Genomic DNA, 27,759 nt, shown 5'->3' on the forward strand with positions numbered 1-27,759 from the left:
TCACTCTGTGACAGGTGTGTTTACTCTGGGAATTGTGGAATGTTTCCAGAGCCTCTGGGTTAAGACTAAGGCTCCTGGAAACTTCTGCACTGTTCAGGCTGTCTCTGTCCTCAGAAAGCACAGTCTGATGTTCTAGTGCAGTGCTGTCCAATAGAAAGAGAAGGTGTGCCACGTATGTAATTTTAAATGTTCTAATAGCCACGCTAAAAACTAAAAAGAAACAAGAGAAATTAATTGTAAGAGCATATTGTGTCTGTCTCAATATATCAAAAATGTTACTTCAACATGTGGCAGGAGCCACATTTCAAGTGCTTGATAGTGGGTTGTGGCTAGTGGCTACCATAATGGATAAAAGAGTTCTAATGAATTCCAGGAGAAGCAAGTTTAAGGCCCTGCACCGGTGGTTCCCAACCAGGGTGATTTTGCTCCCCAGAGGACCTTTGGAAATGTCCAGAGACATTTTTGGTTGTCACAACTGGGAGAAGTGCTTCTGGCACCTGGTGGGTAGAAGCCAGAAATGCTGCTTGACATCCTACAATGCACAGGACAGCGCCCCTCACCCCCATGACAAAGAGTTATCCAGCCCACAATATCATTAGTGCTGAAGTTGAGAAACACTGCTCTATATGCAAGTTTCAACTCAAATGCATTTGTTTCCTAGGCCTAAGTCTCAGCATCTCTGGAACAAAGCAGCTCTTTTGTGGCAGAAAGGCGGGGACAAGAGTCACATCTCAGAGGAACCACCTTCATCAGAGCTTCGGAACAGATGCAGAAGAACCCAGAAAGGAGCAGGTTGTGATTCGCTCCAAGGTGATTAAGAGCTAGATCTTAATCACCTTGCCTAGAGAGAGCCAGACTTGGTGATGTCACCACATCCAGAATCCGTCACAGACTGTGTGACCGTGGAAACTGTGGATCAGCTTGCAGAAGGTGGTGAGCAGGGGTGGAAAGGGATGGGTGACTGATACACTGCACAGGTAAAGCCACAGCCAGAGTCAAGGAAATTCTGTCTTCAGTCCTTAAATAACCCCCCACTTTCTTCATTCTCTCATTCCTTCAGATTCTGAGCCACTGTCACACCATGTTCATTACACATGGCATCTAGAGGTAGGCTGTGGCTTCCTTTATCCTGAACATATAGAATCACAAAATGATAATATAGGAAAAGATTTCTACTTTTGACTCTTAAAACCTTAAAACAAAATACTGAACTTGAGATGTATGTCCCCTGGTCACCCAGGACAGAGCTAGGAGCAAAGCACAGTGCTGTTCAAAACACAGCACTGTTCATTCTGTCACAGGTAAGTCACTAAAAGTGTCTTATCAAAAGTCTTTTTGAGAAATTGCAACAAATCAGAACAAAAAGATTTTAAAATATTTTGTCATTATCTTTTTGTTCAGAGTTTTCTGTTGATTTTCTAACTCAAGGTGTAAATAATAGGATATTAATATTAATCCTCTGTTTTAGTTTTTTGTGAATTAGTCAGAGAGGACATACATTTTTTTAAATCAATAGGAAAATAATTTACATCACCCAGTGATGTAAAAATGAAATGAAATGAAAAACAGGGTTATATCCATATGATCATATCAGAGATGTACATATTCAGGGAGTGCTGTCTCTATGTGGTGCTTCCTGCTCCTTAAGGATCAACAGAACATTTTTCCATAGAGAGACTTTTTTCCCAACTGGTGTGATGAGATTAGGCTAGTGAATACAGAAGCTCACCAGACCTTTCCTGACTCCATCCCTCTTTTCTTACCCCCAGCTTATTCTTCACAGTTCTCTGCATTCTCTCAGGAGCAGCAGAAAATGAACATATCTCAGGTGAGTTGTTCATTAACACCTTTTTTTTATAATGGATTGTATAGATGGTTAATTAACATGGCAAAGTAGATATAGAAACGGATCAGAATTATTCAAGGAAGATAATAGAAAAGCAGATGAATAGCACAGCAGAGTTGTCATGTGGATAGATAAAGGTCCTCTGATATTACAGATTTTCCAAAGTGCAGCTGCAAATTTCTTCTGACCTTTCTGATAGCCGTGGCAGAGAGTTAGACAGACAATATTTGAAGAATGATGTTGATGAGAAGCTTAAACCAGACATTCCTCATGGAATTTAAAGTTGTCAAAGTCAGGAGAAATGTCTTTGTTGGTCTTCATGTAGGTGATAGTACAGATCTTTCCAATGACAACCCTGAAAAGAATTCCACTGAAAATAAAGGGCATATTGCCAAAGCAGGGCTTTTGTTAAAACAGGTGTTCGGATAAGTAAAACAGAAGTTGAGTTATCCTGTTGGATCCAGGGATAATTCTTAGACCAACTAGAGGTCAGTATGAATGGCTGTATGAATAGCTCTCCATAAATATTCCTCTCAAGTACCTGTCATAAACAAGTTGTTTAGCAGACAGTTTAAAGTACTGTTCTTTGGCAAATGTTACCACACTTTCCATTCATACTTCAGTCCACTGCATGAAGCCTTGGTGTCTCTCTTCATATGCCTGTGACCTGCACTCACCAGTGACCTAATTACAGTCAAATCTAATGGGTCTTGTGTAGTCCTTACCTCACTAGACCTGTCTCACTGCCTGACTCCCCTCTCTCTGTGTCTCTGGAAGGTCTCCTGCATTAGTATGTGTGACACCCTCCTCTGCCACTGTCCTGCCTCTTGTTTCTTTCATGGAGTCATCTTCCTTCTCCTGCCCTTTCACATGTCTCCTCCACAAGTTTCTATTCCTTCTCACTATTCTTCTAACTATTCTTCTTGACTCATTTCATCCCATTTCTGGTTTTAACAATGATGTATTTGCTGGTCTCCCAAATGAGGCTCTGCAGCCCACCCTGACCAATGGCACTTTTTGTGATGATGGAAATGGTCTATATCTGCATTTCCAAAATGGTGACCGGTAGCCATATATGCCTCTTGAGCAGTTGAAATGTGGCTAGAGTGGCTGAGGAACTGAATTTTTAAGTTTAAAATAGTCATATGTGGCTACCGTACAGGACATAGTTGACTCAACATTTCTCTGTAGGTATCTAAAAGTATCTCCAGCACAACTGATTCAAAGTAAAAGTCAACATTCACAGCCCTTCCCAAACTAATCCTCCTCATCTTTCCCTATAGATGGTATCACCCCATTTAGCCAGGCACCCAAGCCACAAAAAATGGAATGCATGCTTGACTCCTGTTGCTCTCTCTCTCACTCTCTTAACTCCTGCCACATCTGGCCAATATCACGTCTGGGTACTTTTCCTATTTGTGTAGATCAGAGATAACAGCAATTTTATATGGTTCAATTTAATGTATTTTAAACATATTCCTCTACTTTATTCCTTCTCTCAACTGAACTGGTAGAATAGCTTCTTTACTGATCTGTCCCACCTCTTTCTTCACCTACTCAGGCACACCTTCCACATGGGTAGTTCATCTAAATGCTAATGAGGTAATGTATCATGCATTTGTATATCACCTCTGTGGCCTCTCATCCCTAAACAATAAAATTCCCAATTTCTCAGAATAACATTCAGGCTTTGGAGACATTACAGATTTCATTTTGTCTTTTTACTTTATTGCTGCTCTGACTTTCTTGACTTTATTGAGTAGCCAAGATGTTGCAAGGAGGTGACACGTGCTCTAGTTACAACTTAAATAATACAGATACTTTTCTTTCTTAATAGTATTTACAATCTAGTGGGAAATATGACATTAAAAAATTCAGTATATAACTTTAAAGCAAAACCAAACCTCATTTAGTTTCTTAAACACATCCTACTGTTCCTGACTCTTGCCTCATATCCCATTCTCATTGTCTTCTCTGGATTGACCAAGTCTTCATTTCATTCACCTGGTGGTGTGGACTGATTTAGGTCCCCCCGAAATTCCTATGTTGAAGCCCTAACCCCCAATGTGATGGTATTTGGAGACAGGGTTTTTAGGAGGTAATGAAGGTTAAATGAAGTTGTTATGTGTGGGAATCCTAATTCGATAGGATTGGTGGCCTTATAGGAAGAGGAAAAGAGAGAGACTTCACACACAGGCACTGAGGAAAGGCCATATGAGGACACCTTGAGAAGGTGGCACCTGTAAGCCAGGAAGAGAACCTCACCAGAACCCAGCCATGCTGATACCCTAATCTCGGGCTTCCAGCCTCTAGAACTGTGAGGAAATAAATTACTGTTGTTTAACGCATCCAGTCTATGGGATTTCATTATGGCAGCCAGTGCAACTGAGTCACCTGGCTCTTTACTTTCTTTTTCTTTTTTTTCATTTTATTTTTAATTGTAAAATATAGATAGCATAAAATTTACCATCTTAGCCATTTTCTAAGTGTACAGTTCAGTAGTGTTAAGTACATTTATATTGTTGTGCAACCAATCTCCAGAACTCTTTTCATCTTGCAAAACTAAAGCTCTATATCCATTAAACAGCATCTCCCCACTCCTCCCTCTCTTCGGCTCATGGCAACCACCATTCTGTTTCTATGAATTTCACTGCTCAAATAGGTGGAATCATATAGTTTTTGTCTTTTTGTGACTGTCTTATTTCACTTAGTATAAAGTCCTCAAAGTTCATCCATGTTGAATCATGTATCAGAATTTCCTTCCTTTTTAAGGCTGGATAATACTGCATTGTATGAATATACCACATTTTGTTTATCCATTCATCCTGTGATGGACACTTAGGTTGCTTCCACCTTTTGGCTATTGTGAATAATGCTACTATGAACATAGGTGTACAAATATCTCTTCAAGACTCTGCCTTTAATTCTCGTGGATATATTGCTGGATCATGTGACAATTCTATGTTTAATTTTTCAAGGAACTGCCATACTGTTTTCAACAGTGGCTGCACCATTTTACATTTTCACCAACAGGGCACAAGGATTTCAGTTTCTCCAGATCCTTGTCAACACTTGCTATTTTCTGTTTTTCTCATAGTAGCCATTTTAATGGATGGGCGGTCTGGCTCTTTGCTTTTGACCTGTCATGAGTCAGCTTTGATTGCCTCATCCAGGAAACAATGCTTTTTTTTTCCCCTTTGTCTCCCTCTGGTCTAATTTCCAGTCCTCTTCTGAATCTGCATAGCCCTCTGTCTTTCACCTATCTGCACTTCCTACATTAGTGGAAATTACCTGATATGTGTTTGTCTGTCTGGTTAGACCATTAGCTCCAAGATCTGGAACCACCATGGGTTCATCTTCATAGGCTTTCAGCTTTCCTAGTTGAAATTGCTCATTAAACTCTGTTCCAAATAAAAGATCATCCCCTATGTATATGGAACTGGGCCACCAAGAGAATATGGATTTATATTCTTCTCAGACCACCACTTCATTTCTTACAAGATAGAGCCCATTCCGTTATTATCTTCTCTTTTACAAACCTGTGCACACTTGTTCTGCTTGTGACAAATAGGCCTGTTCTTCTGAATGAAAGGCTTTCCAAGAGGAAGTTTTTCTGACTTTCCCTCTATATTGTGCTTCCTCTAATATGTTGTCATTTAGCCTCTTAACCTTTAAGATCAGATCGCCTCTGGATTCTTTTCATGCTTATAAGAAGGACTAAACTTCTTGTGGACAAATACAGTCCCCTTGAAGGAGGTGATACACAGGAGATACTGGGAATAATGTGAAGATTTCTTCCTCATACATGGGAAACAAAGTCAGGATTAAAGGAATTAGTTGATTGATTGATCATTTGAATTCAGTGAGTATCAGGATTTGAAGTTTGTCAAAGAAAGGACAGACTGGTGGTATAGGCTCAGTTGATCAAAGGTGGAAGTTGAAAAGAATTGTGTCAGTCCTGAAGGATGGGTGGAATTTTGTTGCAGAGTATGGGCAGGTTACTGCATCTTGAAAGAATAACATCAAGTGGACTAAACAAGGGATACAAGGTCCAGTAAGAATCTTTGCCTATTACACTTTGGACTTCCTCTCAGGGAACACTAAGAGAGATGGAGAAATCTTGGGACCAGACTAGGTGTATTAGTTTGTTATGGCTGCCATGATAAAGTACCACAGACTGGATGGTTTAAACAACAGAAATTTATTTTCTCACGGTCTCGAGGCTGAAAGTCTGAGATCAGGGTAAAGACAGGCTTGGTTCCTTCTGAGAGCTGTGAGGGAAGAATCAGTTCCAGGCCTCTTTCCTTGGCTTATAGATAGCTGTCTTCACATAATCTTCCCTCTGTACATATCTGTGTCCAAATTTCCTCCTCTTATAAGGACACTAATCGAATTGGATTAGGACCTACCCTAATGACCTCATTATATATAAAATAAAAGCCTATCTCCAAATACAGTTACATTGTGAGGTGCTGGGGGTTAGGACTTCAATGTATGAATTTTGAGTTGGACTAAAGCCCCTAACACTAGAAGTCCTTCGATGCCATCCTTAAGGGTTTGATGTTGTCATGAGTTCTAGCATATGATATGATATGAAGAAATTCATGTAATAAAAGCAATTTTGTTTTTAATGTGGAAGTACTAGCAGAATGGGAAAGACATGAAAGGGGTAAAGTAAGAGTCCAGGTGACTCCAGAGTTTTTCTGATAGGAGGGCAGAATGGTGATCCCTGTTGTAGAAGTGTATGAGAGCTGAGATTTTGCATAATTTCATATATTTTTAAAGTCATTTATATTTCTTTTTTGTGAATCAGTCTTCTTTTTTGCTAATTTTAAAGGCTTCTTAATTATTAAATAATTTTTTAATTATTAAAGATTTATCTTTTTATTCTGACATATGTGACAGATATTTTTCCCTATTTCACTATTTGTCTTTGGACACTTTTTGTCCAGAGTTGACCAAGTTCTTTCATTTTTACTAGTGGCATTTTGAGAAATTGTTAAAATATAGAAAGATACAAAGGGATAATGTAATAAACCTTCCCTAATTATCAACTATAAAATTTTTTACTTAGTTAACTGAGGTACAGTTTTAATACTAGTAAAGTACACTCTAATTGTGAACTGAGTGGATTTTTACATATGTATATACATATAATTTACCACCCAGATTAAGAGAGAAAACATTTCCATCATCCCTGAAGCTTCTTTCCTTCCTTCCAATTTTCAGTTAATAATAACTGCCCCCTTCTGCAGAGGTAACCAGTAATCTAACCTCACTTATCAGGAAAAAAAGTATAAATTCATTTTCAACACCATATAAATGGAACCATACCAATGCATGCACTTTTTCAGGGGAGGGGGTGGTCTGGCCTTTTTCTCTGTACATATTTTTAGATCATCAATGTTGCTGTGTATTTTAATACTTTTTATTGCTGCAGCATTCCATTATATGAATGTATGATGGTATGCTCATTCTCTTGTTGGTTTTTCATTTGTGTTTTTTCCAGTTTGGGACTATTATGAATAAAGCTGCTGTGAACATTCCTTTGTGTCTCTTGGCATATCGTCATTTCTCTTGGTTATACAAGTAGCTTTCTAAAGTGGCTGAACCAATTTATACTTCTATCTGTACCAAATTCTCACTATTGTTAGCCTTTTTGACTTTAGCCATGTGTAGTGGTCTCTCATTGAAATTTATAATTTGCTTTCTGTGATAAATACTAGCATTGAGCACCATTATTTGTGTTTTGGCCATGTAGATATCTTTTATGTAAAGTAACTGTTCAGTTCTCTATTTTAATTGAATTATTTGCTTTTATTGATTAGTAGGAGCTACATCTATATTATCAATACAGGTCATTTGCCAGATGTACGTATTGCTAATGTTTTTGCATTCTGTGACTTGACTATTTCTAGTGTCTTTTGATGAACTAAGTTATGAAATTTAATAAAGCTCAGTATCAGTGTTTCTTTAATGGTAGTTCTTTGTGTGTCATGTTTGAAAAATCTTTCCCTACTCTGAGATCATGAAGATATTCTCCTGTGTTGTTAGTGGATGCTTGATTATTTGAGCTTGATTCACCTGGAATTACTTTTGTGTATGGCACAAGGTAAGTGTCAAGGTTCATTTTTCCATATGGATATCCAGTTGCCCTAGCACCATTTGTTGAAAAGACCATCCTCTGTCAACTGAATTGCAGCAGGGCCTCTGTTGTTCAATCAAGTGAACCAGTCAAGTGGTCTATATCTAGACTGTATTCTCTTCCTTTGATCCAGTTATTTCTCTTTTTACTAGTACTTCACTGTCATAATTACTGTTGTATTTCAGTAAGTCATGAAATCAGGTAGGCATTAAAGTTTTACTTCTTAAAAAACTTATTGGCTAATTTTGATCCTATGCGTTTTGATAGAAATTTCGTTTCCACCGAAAATCCTGCTGTTTTTTTGTTTTGTTTTGCGGTACGCGGGCCTCTCACTGCTGTGGCCTCTCCCGTTGCAGAGCACAGGCTCCGGACGCACAGGCTTAGCGGCCATGGCTCATGGGCCCAGCCACTCTGCGGCACATGGGATCTTCCTGGACCGGGGCACGAACCCGTGTCCCCTGCATCGGCAGGCGGACTCTCAACCACTGCACCACTAGGGAAGCCCCTGCTGGGGTTTTTTAAGAGTAGAGGTGAAGTCTGACATTTCATTAGATTTACTCCTATGTATTTAATCTATTTTGATATTGTAAATTTTTTTTTTTTTTTTTCGCGGTACACGGGCCTCTCACTGTTGTGGCCTCTCCTGTTGTGGAGCACAGGCTCGGTACGAGCAGGCTCAGCGGCCATGGTTCACGGGCCCAGCCGCTCCACAGCATGTGGGATCTTCTCGAACCAGGGCACAAATCCGTGTCCCCTGCATTGGCAGGCGGACTCTCAACCACTGTGCCACCAGGGAAGCCCTGTAAATATTTTTAAATTTCATTTTTAGTTGTTGGTTTATCAAAATACAATGGATTTTTAGATATTGATCTTATATCTAGCTATTTTGTTAAATTCGCTTATTCTAATAGCTTATTTTGATAGATTCTTTTGGATTTTAAATGCACATCATGTCTTTTGCAAATAAATAAAATTTTACTTGTTCCTTTTCAATCTTTATGTCTTTAATTTCTTTTTATTCTTCTAGTACCATGTTGAATACAAATGATAATAGAAATCTTTTTCTTCTACCTCACATGAGGGGGAAAATAATATTTCACCACTGAGTGTGGTTTTAACTTTAGAGTTTTTGTACATGCCCTTCATTAGAATGAGGAAGCTCTCTCTGTTTTTAGTTTGCTGAGAATTTTTATTACACAGAGGTATTAAATTCGGTCAAATGCTTTTTGTGCATCTGGTGAGATAACAGTATAATTTTATTTCTTTATTCTGTTAAAGGGGTGGATTATACTGATTGAATTATCAGTGTTTAACCAATCTTGCATTCCTGGGATGTCTCACACCTGGGTCTGAAGTACTATCCCTTTCATATATCATGCACCTTCTTGGTTAAATTTATGCTTAGTATTTACTTTTTATTCTATTCTAAATGGAATTGTTTTCTTAATTTTTTTATTGTTCATTGCTAGTGTTTAGAAGTACAAATGTTTGTGTGTTGATCTTGAATCCTGAAAATTTGCTGAGTTTATTAGCAATAACTTTTTGTAGATTTAGTGTTTATGTGTTATATATATTTATATATTAGATTATGTAGTCTGACTAGAGGTGATTTTACTTTTCTCCTTTCCACTTTTATCTTTTTTTCTTTTTCTTGCTCATTTGCTCTGGCTAGAACTTCCAGTACAATGATAGAATTGGTTACAGTGGACATCCTTGTCTTATTCCTGAACCTTGGAGGAAAACTTCCTGTCATTTATTTTAGCATTGTGTATGACGTTAGCTGGGATTTGTCAAAAGTGCTTTTTATTGTGTTGAGGAAGTTCTCTTTTATTCCTAGTTTATTGAGTGTTTTTATCATTCGTGTTGGATTTTGTCAAATGCTTTCTCTGCATCAATTGAGATGATCATGTGGTTTATTTCCTTCATTCTATTACTGTGCTGTTACATTGATTGATTTTCCTTTGGTGAGCCACTCTTACATTCCTGGGATAAATCCTACTTGGTCATGGTGTATAATCATTTTAATATACTGCTAGGTTTGGTTTGCTTGTATTTTGCTGAGGAGATTTGCATCTATATTTCTAAGGAATATTGATCTTTAGTCTTGTGATTTCTTTGTCTGACTTCGGTTAAAAGTAACTCATAGAATGAGTTAGGAAGTGTTCCCTCTTCTATTTTGGAGTGAGTTAGAGAAGGGTTTGTGATCATTCTTCTTAAATGTTTGGTAAAATTCACCAGTGAATCCAACTGGTCCTAAGCTTTTGTTTGTTGGGAGGTTTTTAACTACTAATTCAGTCTCCTTACATGGAACTCTTCAGATTTTCTATTTCTGTTTGACTCAGTTTTCATAGTTTGTATGTTTCTAAGAATTTGTCCTTTTCATCTAGGTTATCTAGTTTGTTGGTGTACAGTTGTTTATAGTGCTCTCTTATAGTCATTTTTATTTCTGTAAAGTCGGTAATAATGGCCCCATTTTCATTACCAATTTTAGTAAATTAGAGTCTTCTTTTTTCTTAGTTAGTCTGCCTAAACGTTCATCAATTCTGTTGATCTTTTCAATGAACCAACATTCAGTTGATTATATTTTTTATTCTTTATTTGGTTTTTCTCTGCTTTAATCTTCATTATTTCCATCCTTCTGCTAGTTTTGGGTTTAGTTCACATTTATTTTTCTAGTTCCTTAGGATATACAGTTAGGTCATTGATTTGAGATCTTTTTTTAATGTAGGTGTTATAGCTGTAAATGTCCCTCTAAGCACTGTTTTAGTTGCATCTCATAAGTTTTGGTATGTTGTGTTTTTCTTTTGTTATCTCAAAATATTTTCTAACTTCCCTTCGATTCCCTTTGATTTATTCTTTGATCTTTTGGATTTTTTAAGAATGTGTAGTTTTATTTCCACATATTTTTGAATTTTCCAGTTTTCCTTTTCTTACTGATTTCTGGTTTCATTATATTTTGGTCATAGAAGGTACTTCGTATGATTTTAACCTTTAAGATATATTGAGACTTGTTTCATGCCTAACATATGGTCTATACCAGAGAATGTTCCATGTTTACTGAAGAACATGTATGCTTCTGGTGTTGGCCTGAGTGTTTCTGTAGATATCTGTGATCTACAGTTCACAGCTTTGTTCAAGTGTGTTCTTCCAATATTGATCTTTTGTCTAGTAGTTCAATCCATTATGAAAGTGGGGCAATAAAATCTCCAACTATTATTGTTGAATAGTTTATCTTGTCAGTTCTGTCAGTTTTTGCCAACAGAAGTTCTGTTGTTAGGTACGTGTATGTTTATAACTTTTGTTTTCTTGATTTATTGACCCTTTTACCATTGTAAAATGTCCTTTCTCTCTCTCTCTCTCTCTCTCTCTCTCTCTCTCTCTCTTTTTTTGTCTTAACACATTATTGACCAGAGATATATTAATACTTAGTCTTTTGTTACCCGAACGTTATTGACCGGAGATGTATCAATATGTTTGTAGAGAGTGATAAAATTAACATCACTGTGTGAAGTTGTTAGACCTTAAAATTGATCAAGGGTTCAGTATACAACTTATGATTGTCATTGTCATTCACATTTTGCTCCGTTAGCTTTTCTGTTCCAACCTTGTGTATATTATAAACGTAAAATTTTCAAAAATGACACATCATGAAATTTTGAGTGAAGAAGAATTTTTTGGTGAATTTTATGCAGATAACTTTCTCTGATTGTCCAAGTGACATATATACTAGTCTCTCAGAAGATGATAGTTCTTCAGAATATAGTTCTGATTCAGATGATTTGAATATTGGACCAACAGAATCATTGATTCTGATATGGAAAGTGAAAATGAAACTCAAGGTGCTGGAACTTGCTCCTTTGCTTCTACAGAAGAGTGGACTGAAGACAACATTTCACAAAAATTAGAAGACTTTACAGGTGTGTCAGGTGTAACTATTAAATGTAATAACCTGCAAAGTGTCAGTGAAATAACAGAATTAATTTTTGGCCAGGCGAAATAAAAATCGCTGGCCACAGGCATTAGTTTTTGCAGAAATCTCCCAGTCAATAATGAGTTAAAGTCTGTTTTGTCTAATCCTAGTATAGGCAAGCCAGGTCTATTTTGGTTACTGTTTACATGATATATCTTGTGTTAGTCTTTTACTTTCAAACTGTTGTGTCTTTGAATGTGAAGTGTTACTTGTAGACAGAATATAATTGGATCATATTTTTTCAATCCATTCTGCAAGTCTCTGCCTTTTAATTCAAATATTTAACCATTAACATTTAATGTAAGAAGCATTTGTCTTCTATTTAGACATTTGCTCTGAGTATGTGATATGTCCATTTTGTTTTTCTACTTCACAATTTTTGCCTTCTTTTGTGTTAAGTCAATATTTCCTAGTATACCATTTCAGTTACCTTGTTGTGCCTTTACTACATTTTTTCCCAGTTATTAGTGGTTACCTTGTTGATTACAATTAACAACTATAACAGTATTGTTCAGATGAATACAAACTTAATTTCAATAGTATACTAAAACTTTGCTCTTCTATAGCTTCACACCCTCCTCACTCCTTTATGCTGTTATTGTCATCTAAATTAACAACTTTATACATGTGTGTATACTAGTAGCAATTTCTAATTACTGCCTCATGTAGTGGTCTTGAAATCATACGGGAGAAAAATAAATACAAAAAAATACATTTATAGTGTCTTTTATATTTTTACCTTTGTAGTTACTTTTACCTACATAGTTTTCCTTATTTCTTCATATGGATTTTTGAGTTATTTTCCAGTGTACTCTCATTATAGCCTGAATGACTCCCTTATTAATATTTCTTATACAGCAGGTATACTAATGACATTTTCCCAATCCTTATTTACCTAGGAGTGTCATAATTTCTTCTTCATTTTTGAAGGATGGTTTTGCCGAATATTCAAGTCTTGGTTGACAGTCTTTCCCTTTGGTACTTTAAATATGTCATACAACTGCCTAATGGTTTCCCTGGTTTCTAATGAGAAATCAGCTATTAATCTTATTTGAGACCCTTTGGAGGCAATGAGTCACCTCTCTGTTGCTGCTTTCAAGTTTTATTCTTTGTCTTTAGGCCCTTTTTCCTCTCTTCTCTACTTCTGGTATGTGAATGTTGCTATGTTTGATTGTGACCCACAAATCAATGAGACTTTTTGTTCATTTTCCTTCATTATTTTTACTGTATACTCTCAGGTTGGGTCATCTCAATAGATTTATATTCAGATTGGCTGATTTTTCTGCCTCTTCAGCTCTTGAGCCCTCTAGGGCTAATTATTCACTTCAATTATTGTACTTTCTACTCCAGAATTTGAGTTTGCTTTTTCAATATATGTATACTTTCTGTCTCTTTATTGATATTCTTTATTTGATGAGACATTGTTTCCATACTTTTCTTTTGTTCTTTTGATGTGGTTTCCTTTAGTACTTGGTACATATTTAAAACAGCTGATGAAAAGTCTTGGTCTAGTAAGTCCAATGTCTGAACTTACTCAGAGACAGATTTTACACTGTTTCATACATAGTCTGTTTTCCTATATATGAGTAATAGTTTCTCATCTGTTTACGTCTCAAATTTTTGTTGAAAACTGGACATTTAAAATATGTGTAATGTGTAATCAGAATCTCAACAACTGCAGCTGTTGTTATGTATTTGTCTAGTGACTCTTTTGAACTAATTCTGTAGAATCTGTATTCTTTGTCATGTGTAGCCAACTGAAGTCACTGCTCCATTAATTAAATAGCCAGCTAGTAATTGGACAATGATTTCCTTAAAGACTTGTAACCAATAAGGTTCCCAATATTTGCTAAGTTACTCTGTGTGTATGTTGGGGCATGCCTTCAGCAATTAGCCCAGCATTTTATTACTCCACATTAGCCTTCACTTTTTTTTCATAGAGCCTCAAGGTTAGTGAGAGGCAAGGGTTTAGTACCTTCTCGGGTCTTTCCTGAATGTGAACACAGCCCAGGGATTGTGTGTCACCTTTTAGATCATCAGGAATATACCTGAGCTTTTCAAAGCCCCTTCTGGATATCTCATTCTCCAGCTTTTCCCTTTAAGCATTTTAGTAATACTGTTGTTTCCCTTAGCTGTTAAAAACTGTCTGTAGTAGTCAAGTAGCCATGATGGTAAACAATATCCCATGATTTTTTTAAAAAAGTAATGTCTTGTCCCCAGGGAAAATGTTATTTACAGCTTTGAGTCATGTCAAATGAAGAGGGGTGGTCTAGGAAACCACCGGACAGGCCAAATAATGCCAGTTCTCTGGGAATGGGGTTTATCTTCTAATTGAACCTGTCTTAGGTACTGAGGACTTGGGTCTCAGCATTTTATTACTTAGAAGAGATAGAACAGATAGGTCTAGGCAGCATTTTTGGTAGTGTCTGCTACTGCTCTCTTCCTACTGCAGTGAGATCCCACCAATCACATTATGTGTTCTGATGACTTTCCCCTTACAGATTAAGTATTCTTTAGTGGAGATATGCATGAGTCTGAGTGGATTTAAGCACTGACTGTTCTTCCTCTACACTAGCTATCACCACATGGGACAGAAAGGGGCTTCTTCTGAATTCTCCCCCAATCCTCTCTATGACAGATTGGCTTCCTTGAGAAAATCTCACAAAGAAGGTAGAAATCACCCTGTGTCTGTGATACATACCATCTCCCTAGGGACTTCACACTCTTCACATTTGCATACATGTGGTTTTTATAGCTTAAGCTTCCTATCTTCTTATATGGAGTTTAGCATATGGTTCAGTAAGCAAATGAATGGGTCCTGATTCTCCCTATAGGTACCTATCTCTCTCCTGATTTCAGATTGTTTGCCATGCAATTTCATTTCTCTAATGAGTTCAAAAATACATTAATTTTCAGTTCACCAAGCTTTGTTCTTGTAAGATGTTAGTATTGCTCTTTTCAGCTTTCTACATCTTTGAGCTAAAATCTAAAGCCACACTGTATGATTGTAATTTTTTCTAATTTGGCGAGACTTACTGTTTTTGTTTTATCATATGCAAAGTGTAGCAGAAAATAATTTATGTTATGATCAGATTATCCTTTATATTTCAGTCAGTCAAGTTGGGTAATTACGTCATTTCAGTCTTCTGTATCAGTGGTCAGCAAACTTTTTTGGTAAATGTCAGATAGTAGGCTTTGTGGGAGATATGGTCTCTCTTTGAACTACTAAACTCTACAGTTTTAGTCTTATAGCAGCCATAGATAATACATAAACAAATGAACATGAGCTGTGTTCTAATAAAATTTTATTTTCAAAAAAACAGGTAGTGTGCCAGATTTGGTCTTTGGCCCATAATTTTCTGACCCCTGTTCTAAATCGCTATTGGTTTTTCAGTCTGCTTGTCATGTGAGTTACTGAGAGAGTTGTATTAAAAACACTAATTAAAATTGTGTGTCTGTATATCTAATTTCTCTCAACTATTGTTTATATATATACAATATACAGTAATACTCATTGTTCTCTGTAGTTATGTTCTGTAAAGTGGCCATGAACACTGAATTAGCAAATACTGAATCATTGCTCCCAGGGGAAATACAGGATTAGGTTCCTGCAAGCTCCTGGTCACAACGTTTTGGTTAGCCAATCAATATGTAACCTGGTTATGTGTGTTTCTGTTTAAGAACATCTTATTTAGTAATATTGTTGATTCATGAACATGAAGTAACAGCCAACAGCACCGTAATTAATGCTTGAACACAGCCTATTAGACATGCTTGTTTTCTGCATAAGGCATATCACAACTTTTTTGCACTTAGGGACACTAGATAGCACTTCTTTTTCTTTTTTTTTTAAATATGGAATTTTATAAATTTATTTTTATTTATTTTTGGCTGCACTGGGTCTTTGTTGCTGTGAGCGGGCTTTCTCTAGTTGCAGCAAGCAGGGGCTGCTCTTCATTGCAGTGCACAGGCTTCTCATTGGGGTGGCTTCTCTTGTGCGGAGGATGAGCGCTAGGCACGTGGGCTTCATTAGTTGCAGCACGCGGGCTTAGTAGTTGTGGCTCATGGGCTCTAGAGCGCAGGCTCAGTAGTTGTGGCGCATGGGCTTAGTTGCTCCATGGCATGTGGGATCTTCCCGGACCAGGGCTTGAACCTGTGTCCCCTGCATTGGCAGGCAGATTCTTAACCACTGTGCCACCAGGGAAGTCCCTAGATAGCACTTCTGTAATACACAATGGGGCCATTCTAAAATGTGAAACCACCAAGAAATAGCACAAAAATGAAAAAAAGTGCTAAATAGACTACAAAAAGGATATGATTACTGTACAACAGCTGAAACAAGAAGGCAAGGCATTATCTTGTTCAGATTCAGCTGGGAAAACGTGTATTGGGCAAATTTTTTATCATTCTGTGAATGTCTGCAAATGAATGCAAAATCACAAGTACTAATTTGGAAGTTAAAAGTAAATTTTAGTGAGTAGGTGAATTTGCAAATACAGAATCTGAATAATGAGAATTGACTGTATTTGGAAGCTGTGTTGATATGCTGTATTTGGAAGCATATCAATTTATGTTATACCTTCTGTTAAAAGAATCATTTTATCATTTATATATATGTGTATGTGTATATATATATATATATATATATATTTCATACTTTCTTACATTCAGGTCTACTGCTTTTCATGTTAATATAACCACATCAATTTTCTTTTGGTTAGTGATTATGTATATATCTTTTTGCATCCTTTTCCTTTCAATCTTCATACATCTGCCTCTATAAATTGTGTTTTCTTTGTTATTTTTATGCTGTCAGTCTTCCCTTTAATTGTATTTGTTAGTCCAGAGGTTGGCAAATTTTTTCTGTAATGTGTCAGGTAGTAAATATTTTCAGTTTTGGTAGTCATAAAGTCTCTGATAAAACTGCTAGGCTCTGCTTGTTTTTGCATAAAAGCAACCATAGACAATACAAAATTATTGGGGGTAGGGTGGTTGCTGTGTCCCAATAAAACTTTTATTTTAAAAAGTGGCAAGCTGGATTTGGCCACAGGTCATAGCTGACCGCTTCACTGGAGCATGCCCAGGGTAGTAGAGTGGGATGAAGATTGTAGGAAGTGTATTTATATTTTTCTGCTAAAAAATAAATTAAAAAGACAGAAGTTTTACTAATATACTTATTGAGAGTACAAGTATATAACTCATAAGTACATACAAATTAAGTTATTAATATTTTTACTAATTGAGCACCTCCAAAGTATAAGCTAAAATTAGATCCAAAATAGGCATCCTTTATATTTGTTTCAGCTCTTTACAGTAAACATAAGAACTGTTTTCATGCGTATTTCCTATGTCATCTAATTCTAAACCCAGATTAAACAGAAATGTACTCTTGCAGGCATCAGTGTCATTCAAGGACATAACTGTTGAACTCACCCAGGAGGAGTGGCAGCAAATGGGTCCTATTCAGAAAACCCTCTACAGAGATGTGATGCTAGAGAACTACAACAACCTAGTCTCAGTGGGTGAGCATATAAGCATAACTTACCCTCATAACTCCATACAGAAGGCATTTCCTTTTTATGCATCAGTACACATGAATACTTTAGATTTTAATGTCATTTAGGCTTTTTATTAAGGAATATAATATAACCAAGCCCTACTGAGGGATAGAAAGTGTTTGACTGCCGTTACCAACTGCCAATGATAAATTCAGCTGAGGGCCTTCAGGATGCTGTTCCTGAAGCTTTTTCCACTTTTGGAGACTAAAAAGCTCGTCATCTGGCCTAAGTACTCAGTTGTTGCCTGTTTACAGGGAACTGCATTTTCAAACCAGAGGTGATCTTCAAATTGGAGCAAGGAGAAGAGCCTTGGTTCTTAGAGGAAGAATTCTCAAACCAGAGCCATAAAGGTGAGTTACTGAGCACTAATAGAATTCTGTGGGGTAGTTAGACTCCAGAAGGTCAGTTTTGCAGTGAACACCTTCATATTTCAAGACTTTTCTTATAAGTCCCAAAGGCACAAAAAACACCAGTCAAAAGAGAATGATTAATAAACTTGACTACATTAAAATTGAGAATTTTGTTCATAAATGATACCATTAAAAGGATGAAGAGACAGGCCACAGAGTAGCAGAATAGATATACAATACAAGTAACCTAGAAAGGATAAGCATCCTGAAAATGTAAAAACTTCTGCAAGTCTAAATAGGAAAGCATAGCAACTCAGTTTAGGTGAAAGACTTTATATATAGGAGCTTTCAAACAGCTGTTAAATCTTTGAAAATGTGTTCAATCTCATTACTTTTCACAGAATGCAAAGTAGAGTATAAGGTGAGGTGAGTAATATGTATAGCATGAAATGAGATTAACAAATCTGGCAATGGCAAGTCATGGGGAAGATGTAAAATATTAAAGACTCTTATTTATTGACTGAAAATGTAAACTGATAAAACCACTATGAAATCAGGAAGATGTTATCAAATAGTTAAAGTTTTACACACCTGTAACCAAGTAATCATTTTCCCAACTGTATACCCTATAAAAAGGCATGATTGTATTCTCTAGAATGAATAAAACAATATTTACGGCAATATTGGTTATTTTTGCCAAAATTGGGCTCATCAGCAATAGAATAAAAGAATAGTATTTCTTAAGGGAGAATTATACAGCTATATGAAATCTTATACAATGATTGCAAACATAATATTAAACAAAAAATATAAATATGCATGTATGGTTACATTTATGTAAATGTCAGAAACAAGCAAAACTCAATTACATTTTTAGGAATTAATATATAGGTGGTAAAACTACAAAGAAAATCAAGGAGGTAAATATCAGGAGAGTGATGAACTCTTAAGCATGAGGAAGTTGTTACCAGGCAGGGATTTTTGCAGAGCCATTTATGTTCTGTTTCTTGACATGGTTTCTAATTCGATGAGTGTTCACTCTATACTGTTAAATTGCACATATAAGTTTTATGCAAATATAAATTATGTTTCATGCTTAACAGAAAGTTACAAGATGAACCAAAAGTAAAATAGTATTCACAGTTCATATAAGCCAGAAAGGATGGGCATCTAGAATGCATAAGGAATTTGGATCTTTGCAGTAAGGTCTTCCATGATACCTCATTTAAAATTGCGCCCCTCATATCAAACTGAAATGTGGAAATTTAGAATGAAGTGATCAGGTTCACTTATCTGCACTTTTGTTAGATGATATAAGTCAAAGGTATCACAGCCAGAATTGAGCAGTGAATCTAATTTAATTACAAGAATTGATTTTCCTTTTATCAGTGTCATACTTGTTTGTATTTCTATGACTCACAGCTGCAAGATGGGTTTTATCCTGAGCTATAAACCTCTTCATTTAATCATGAGGAGGTTGGTGCTATCAATTTAATTTGATTTTGAAAGACTGAATGGAAATAAGGAATGATATCAAATTGAAGTATGAAGACTCTTGAGGATTCTACCAGTAGAGCCTAGATAATGTTGGACCTCTACTGTAATTTACTTCCTCAAACCAAACCATTCTCCTGTTGGGCCTAGCCTATCAATGCTTATTATCTCCTAATTTTCTTGTTATTCTACTTAAGTTTATAACCCCCCATGTTGTATTAATTATCTGGTTTTCCTGCTCCCTAAAATCATTCCCATAAAAGTCTAATTTCTCTCCCTTCTCCACCCAGGTAGGAAAATCCAATTTATCACAATCCAACTACAGATAATGTATTTATAACCAGTTTCCTCTCTAATTTTCACTGTGTCAATATTATTTTTTAAAGGAGGGTGTCTCTCTCTCATACACACAAAACCACAAATTAATCTTGAGAAACCAAAAAATGAAATGCAACAAAGGCTATATGTTTATAAGCCTCATCCATAAGAATAGTAAGATTCAAAGTGTTTTCAATTTTTCTGTTTTAGAAGACTACAGAGATGAAAATCTAATCAAGAGGAACAAAAAAATCAAAGACAAACACCTGCAGCAAGTAACATTTATAAATAATAAACAGTTGCCTAGAGAGGAAGAAGAAGTTTTGAGAAAACCATTTAATCTGCACATAGTTCGTGTTTCTTCATCAAAAATGTCCTGTAAATGTGACTCATGTGGAGTGAATTCACAAAGTATTTCTCAATTTATCATTAATAGTAGAACCTACTCAACAAAAGATACAGATTGTTATAATGTATGTGAAAATTTGCCTTTCAAAATTAAACTTGAAAGAACTCATACTGGAGAGAAATTTTATGAATATAATAAAAATCAGGAAGCCCTCAGTTATAAGGAAAATCTTCCTGAACATCAGAAGTGTCAAACATTAAAGCAAGCTTTTGAATTTAATGGGATTGGAAAAGCCTTCTATGTTGAGGCTGCCTGTGTTAAACATAAGAGTACTCATACAGGACAACAATCCTGTAAAGATGAAGAGTTTAGGAAAAACTATGACAAGACAACTCTCTTTGACCACGAAAGAACTGGGACAGGAGAGAAACACTCTCATCTTAACCAGTGTGGGAAATCCTTCTGTGAGAAGTCAGCTATCAAGGAATACAATAAATTTAACATGACTGTGAAACATTGTGAATGTATTACAAGTGGGAATAATTTCAGCAGGAAGTCATACCTTACTCAACCTCAGAGAACTCTCACAGAAGAGAATCCATTGGTATGTAATGACAGAACACAAACTGGAGATAAACACTTTGAATGTCATGAAAATAGGAAGTTTTACCAGAAAGCCCACAAAGTATGCCAGAGAACTCACTATGAAGTAAAACCCTATAAATGTAATGAATGTGGGAAATCCTTCTGTCAAAAAGGACACCTCATTCAACATCAGAGAACTCACACAGGAGAGAAACCATTTGAATGTAATGAATGTGGAAAAACTTTCTCCCAAAAATCACACCTCAGTACACATCAGAGAATTCACACAGCAGAGAAACCCTATAAATGTAATGACTGTGGGAAAACATTTGTCCAGAAGTCAACCCTCAGGGGACATCAGAGAATTCACACAGGAGAGAAACCCTATGAATGTTGTGATTGTGGGAAAACTTTTGTTCAAAAGTCAACCCTCAAAGATCATCACAGAATTCACACGGGGGAGAAATCCTTTCAATGTAACGAATGTGGGAAAACTTTTGGCCAGAAGTCAAACCTCAGAATACATCAGAGAATTCACAGTGGTGAGAAAACTTATCACTGTAAAGAATGTGAAAAATCCTTCTGGCGAAAAGACCATCTCATTCAGCATCAGAAAACACACACAGGAGAGAAACCATTTAAATGTAATGAGTGTGGGAAAACTTTTGCCCGGACATCAACCCTCAGAGTTCATCAGAGAATTCACACTGGGGAGAAACCATTTAAATGTAATGAATGTGGGAAAAAATTTGTCCGGAAGGCAATCCTTAGTGATCATCAGAGAATTCATACAGGGGAGAAACCCTTTCAGTGTAATAAATGTGGGAAAACTTTTGGTCAGAAATCAAACCTTAGAATACATCAGAGAGCTCACAGTGGGGAGAAATCTTATGAATGTAATGAATATGGAATATTGCCTAAGAAGTCAACCCTAAGTGTATACCAGAGAATTCAGGGAGGGGGAAAACCAAATTGATATAATAACTGTGGAAAATTCTTCTGACTAAGAGACCAACCTATTTGACATCAGAAAATTCACAAAGGAGAAAAACCATATAAGTCTGAATATAGGAAGAAGTTTGCCCAAAAGGCAACTCTGAGAGTGTATCAGAGAATTCACACAGGATTTCTTTCAAGGTTCTCTGGAAACCCTGTTGGATGGAGTCATGCCTTGTTAGATAACTCATATTACATGCGCTGGTAATCTCATTAGTAAGAATTTCATAGCTAAACTAAATTTCCCTATCTCCCTTTCATCTAACTGGGGCTTTGTGACTGTCTAGTAGACTGAGAATGCTCATGTTGTATGCCACACCTAGTTCTGACTTCCTTGGTCCCAGCAGTATCTCAGTCATACATGGAATAGTAGCAACTATCCCTTAGAGAGGAAATGTATCCCCCACTTTGCTGCCTTAAGCAAAGCTGCTGGCTCAGTTTGACCCTCAACTCATAAGTACTCTAATTGGGCCTGTTTCACTGATGGTTTTGCTAGTTGAAACCACTTGGACACTGAATGTTCAACCTCAGTGCCATTATGCAGACCACAAAACTAATGTGGCTGCTCCTGTCACTGGGCAGAACACAAAGATGTTCTCAACTCTAGCCAGTATTCCCTCTGATGAAACTTGGTGCGTTTTCATTGACTCTTGGGTTCTTACTGTACCTAGCTATCTGACATGCCTGTTGTAAAACTATAGGCTTATAAAAGGACCCCTGTTTGGCACTGTGAACTGTGGGGGGAAAATCACAGCTGCTGAGCACAACGTCTGGGTTGTTCAACTAGATTCACATGGTAAGAGACTATTCTCTGATAAGACTAACTGGAATCAAGTTGCTGATCAAGCCCCCACTACCCTGATTCAGGATTGCTACCTGAATCCATATCATACTGATGGCAAAACATTTACCATCTTACCGGATAGACAGTAAAGGTGTGTGTATATATCCAGTGTTTCCTTTGATGTCATTTGATACAAGAATGTAGTTATTTTCTTCTGGATTAGTAGCCAGTGCTCCATATGCCATTTGATTAATTCATCCCTTTCCTACTGATTTTAAATATCTTCATATACTAACTTGTCATTTGTAAACATATTGCATATAACTGACTAATGACCATATTAGTAACAAATTCTCCTTTTATGAACAGGGATGGCACATACCTCATATGAGCCAAAATACCCTGTCTTTCTGGCCTGATAATGTTTCACTGAAGGGTATTTGAATCAAGTTTAGAAAAGGAGAATACCTCCTAGGACTTTGGAAATGAAACATCACAGACCAGTTACATTGTTACTCCAGAGCTGCCAGCAGCATTGTGAAGAAGATTCAACTGCGATAAGAGAAAATAATGTCCAGTTAGTACTATATTCCCTGAAAATCAAGAGATTACTGTTTACTCCATCTTTATAATTGTTGGTAATATAAAGTCATTCTTTCATAAAATTTCTCTGTTTTCTTAAGATATATAGAATCATCTCCTTTACACCCCCTTTCATATATCATCTTTTAGGATTATGATTGGATTTGCTATTAAGTTCAGGACCATCTACCCTCCAAGATGGAACCAGTTCACCCAAGTGGCCTGAATGGGAGGCCAGGTGACAAAGTCCCCTGATGGCACTCATGCTGTATCTGCTGTCTCCTTGGTGGGGAAGCCTCTCCAGATAATACATTATCAACTGGAGACCATGGTCTATGCTGTAGTCATGAATGCTCCATTCTCCCTGCCTGGTTCATCTCCTTTCCAAGTATTAACTTTTATTCCAACAGATGGGTTCCTTATCTAGAGACACTGGCAGAGTCAATTTTCTGTCTGCCTGCCTACTAAGGGTCTTCGAGCTAATAAAAGAAGCCTCCATGAAGGCAGGAAATTTTTTCTGTTTTGTTCATAACATGTCCCTCTATGTATTGGGCATTAAAAAATTATGAAGAGTCTCTCTACATATTGGGCACTGAAAAATACGTGTTGAACATAGAATTATAAAAGTGATATCTGAAAATTTTTCCTTTTGATTCTTCAAATTATATTTTGAGATTATTCATTATTATTATAAATAGTTAAGGAAATTATTGCTCTAAGCTCCCACTCAGACTCGTCTTTCGGATATTTTCTAAAATTGCTAAGAGAAAACTCAATATTCAGAAGTGTTCTTCAGATCTCTTTCAGCCAAAACAAAATTTATTTTCAATAAACTAGTATTCCCAGTTCAAAATTATGTCTGCATAGCTATGTATGGGTACATAGCTATAGCTAAGTACCAATCAAAAAAATTGTGCATAACAATAACAATGATAAATTAGATTTTTAGGATCAACCAAATGGGAGGGCAAAATAATTAGTTCTTGGGGTCATGTATTTAATTCATCATATCATTAATTCTCATTTTTACTTCCCAATCAACTTCCTGACAGTTACAAGGAAAAGTTTTTTATTTTCTCAGGTCCAAGAATCTATCTCCTAGGAGACATGTCTGACCCCAAAAGAACAGGTATAACATCTGCTCTGACCTACCTCCATGTTTTGTTTTTCCTTGCCAGGTATATACTACCTCTTCTGTCACATTAAAGGTCTCTCTAGAAGCCTAGCAGAAATCGTATATTCTGTCCTTCTACCAGGGCAGCTTCACACTATAATGGGGGAGAAACAAATTTGTTTTGTGGAGACTGCAGTCTCCAAGTACCATTAACCTGCCTGACCAACTGGCTATTTTAGTGATCTTCCAGTTTTCTAAGGAACTGACTGCCAACTGAGAAAAGCATAATTAGCTTAATTATCAGCTAACTAGCTTGATACACAATTAATAAACTGAGAAACTACTTGGAATATTACTCAGCCATAAAAAAGAACAAAATAATGCCATTTGCAGCAACGTGGATGGACCTAGAGATTGTCATACTGAGTGAAGTAAGAGAAAGACAAATATATGATATTGCTTATATGTGGAATCTAAAACAATGGAAATGAACATATTTACAAAACAGAGTCACAGATGTAGAAAACAAACTTATGGTTACCAGTGGGGAAACAGTGGGGGAGGGACCAATTGGAAGATTGGGATTGACATACATGCACTACTATATGTAAAATAGATAACTAATAAGGACCTAGTGTATAGCACACAGAACTCTACTCTAATGAACTATATGGAAAAAGAATCTAAAAAAGAGTGCTTATATGTATATATATAACTGATTCACTGCTGTACACCAGAAAATAACATGACATTGTAAATCAACTCTACTCCAATAAAAATTTTACAAAATAAAAGAAAATCTTCAAACACTTGCAAATTAACACACTTTTAAATGTTTCATGGCACAGAGGAAGTTACAAAGGGAATGAGAAAATAATTTGAAGTGAACAAAAAGGAAAAATCTTGTCAAAATTGGTGCACTGGCAGAGGTTGAGAGTACGCCTGCTGATGCAGGGGACACGGGTTCGTGCCCTGGTCTGGAAGACCCCACATGCTGCAGAGCGGCTGGGCCCGTGAACCATGGCCACTGAGCCTGTGCGTCTGGAGCCTGTGCTCCACAGCGGGAGAGGCCACAACAGTGAGAGGCCTGTGTACCGCAAAAAAAAAAAAAAAAAAAAAAATTGGTGCACTGGAGCTAAAGCAGTGCTGAGCAAGAAATTCATACCACCAAAAACTTACATTAGAAAAAAAGAAAGGTCTCAAATCAATAGTCTCATCTCTCATCTCAAGAAACAAAAAGAACAGAGTAAAAAAACCCAAAGCAAGCAGAAGCAAAGAAATAATGTAAGAGCGAGATTCAATCATGTTGAGAAGAGAAAATCTAAGAAACCTGAACTTAATCCTTTGAAGATAGAAATAAAACTGATAAAACTCTACTATGACTGAAAAAAAATGATACAAATTAATTCAGGAATGAAAAATATGATATCACTACACAAATACTGAAAGGATAATCAAGGAACACTACAGAAACTCTGTGTGTGTCACTTTGACACTTTATGTGAAACCAACCAATATGGACGTCAATATCACAAAGCCACAAATTATGAAAACTCAAGATAAAACAGAAAATCTAAATTTTTCTATAACTATTAAATACATAGAATTCATAGCAAAAAGCATTCCCGAAAAGAAATGTTCAGGCTCAGTTGATTGCAATGAAGAATTCTTCTACATTTAAAGAATTAACACCAGTTGTACCCAACTTCCTCCAGAAAAGGAGGGAATACTTTACAACTCATTTTATGAGGCCTGTACACAAAAACATGACAAAGACAAAAAGAAAACTAAATATTTATATCTCTCATGAATTTCCATTAAAAAATCCTCAAAAGCCTATTAGCAAATCAAATCCAGCAATATATAAAAACTAACATCACAACAAAGTGGAATTTATTCCAGGAATGCCAGGCTCATTCAACATTTGAAAATAAATTAATGTAATCCAACATATTAAACTAAGAAGAAAAATGACATATTAATGCAGAAGAGCATTTGACAAAATCAATTCCATTTTATGGTTTTTTCTTTAAAGTCAGCAAATTAGGAATAGAGAATGTCACCAACTTGATAATTAATTGAAAACACAGCTAACATTGTACTTAATAATGGAAGACTGAATATCTTCCTCAAAATTAGGACTAAGGCAAAGATGCCCACCTTCATCACTGTTATTCAACATAGTACTGGAAGTCTACCCAGCACAATAAGGCAAAAAAAAAAAAAAAGGCATATAGATCATAAAAGAAAAACATAAATATATACCTATTTACATATGACATAATTGTCTATGTATGTACAAAAATCCCAAAAAATCCAGAAAAAAAAAACTTCCTAGAATTAATAAATTAATTCAAGTTTGCAGGTTATAAGATCAATATAAAAAATAAATTATATATCTATCTGCTACACACACACACACACACACGTATCTAAACCTAAAACCCTATTCAAAATATAATTCAAAATGGATCAGAGATTTCAATATAAAATGTAAAACTATAAAATTTTAGAAGAAAAAGGGAAAATATTCTTTTTTTTAACATCTTTATTGGGGTATAATTGCTTTACAATGGTGTGTTAGTTTCTGCTTTATAACAAAGTGAATCAGTCATACATAAACATATGTTCCCATATGTCTTCCCTCTTGTGTCTCCCTCCCTCCCACCCTCCCAATCCCACCCCTCCAGGCTGTCACAAAGCACCGAGCCAATATCCCTGTGCCATGTGGCTGCTTCCCACTAGCTATCTACCTCACTACATTAGTTAGTGTGTATATGTCCATGACTCTCTCTCGCCCTGTCACAGCTCACCCTTCCTCCTCCCATTAACCTCAAGTACGTTCTCTAGGAGGTCTGCGTCTTTATTCCTGCCTTACCACTAGGTTCTTCATGACATTTTTTTTTCTTAAATTCCATATATATGTGTTAGCATACGGTATTTGTCTTTTTCTTTCTGACTTACTTCACTCTGTATGACAGACTCTAGGTCTACCCACCTCATTACAAATAGCTCAATTTCGTTTCTTTTTATGGCTGAGTAATATTCCATTGTATATATGTGCCACATCTTCTTCATCCATTCATCCGATGATGGGCACTCAGGTTGTTTCCATCTCCGGGCTATTGTAAATAGAGCTGCAATGAATATTTTGGTACATGACTCTTTGAATTTTGGTTTTCTCGGGGTATATGCCCAGTAGTGGGATTGCTGGGTCATACGGTAGTTCTATTTGTAGTTTTTTAAGGAACCTCCATACTGTTCTCCATAGTGGCTGCACCAATTCCCATTCCCACCAACAGTGCAAGAGTGTTCCCTTTTCTCCACACCCTCTCCAGCATTTATTGTTTCTACATTTTTTGATGATGGCCATTCTGACTGGTGTGAGATGATATCTCATTGTAGTTTTGATTTGCATTTCTCTAATGATTAATAATGTTGAGCATTCTTTCATGTGTTTGTTGGCAGTCTGTATATCTTCTTTGGAGAAATGTCTATTTAGGTCTTCTGCCCATTTTGGGATTGGGTTGTTTGTTTTTTTGTTATTGAGCTGCATGAGCTGCTTGTAAATTTTGGAGATGAATCCTTTGTCGGTTGCTTCATTTGCAAATATTTTCTCCCATTCTGAGGGTTGTCTTTTGGTCTTGTTTATGGTTTCCTTTGCTGTG

The 27,759-nt window shown here is 36.4% G+C and overlaps 1 protein-coding gene and 1 long non-coding RNA gene across 2 annotated transcripts in view; one reads left to right on the forward strand and one right to left on the reverse strand.

The window, feature by feature from the left end:
* Positions 1–27,759, reverse strand: part of LOC141278955 (uncharacterized) — an 89,270-nt gene that overhangs the window by 31,042 nt on the left and 30,469 nt on the right. The gene's annotated exons all lie outside the window — the stretch shown is intronic.
* ZNF510 (zinc finger protein 510) lies at positions 796–27,711 on the forward strand. Its single transcript, XM_033857833.2, has 5 exons — positions 796–933; positions 1,770–1,828; positions 17,357–17,483; positions 17,774–17,869; positions 19,892–27,711. The coding sequence occupies exons 1-5, from the start codon at positions 864–866 to the stop codon at positions 21,589–21,591; spliced, it is 2,052 nt and encodes a 683-aa protein (XP_033713724.1). The 5' UTR covers positions 796–863; the 3' UTR covers positions 21,592–27,711.

Source organism: Tursiops truncatus, chromosome 6 (assembly GCF_011762595.2).
Source record: "Tursiops truncatus isolate mTurTru1 chromosome 6, mTurTru1.mat.Y, whole genome shotgun sequence".
Lineage (NCBI taxonomy): Eukaryota > Metazoa > Chordata > Mammalia > Artiodactyla > Delphinidae > Tursiops > Tursiops truncatus.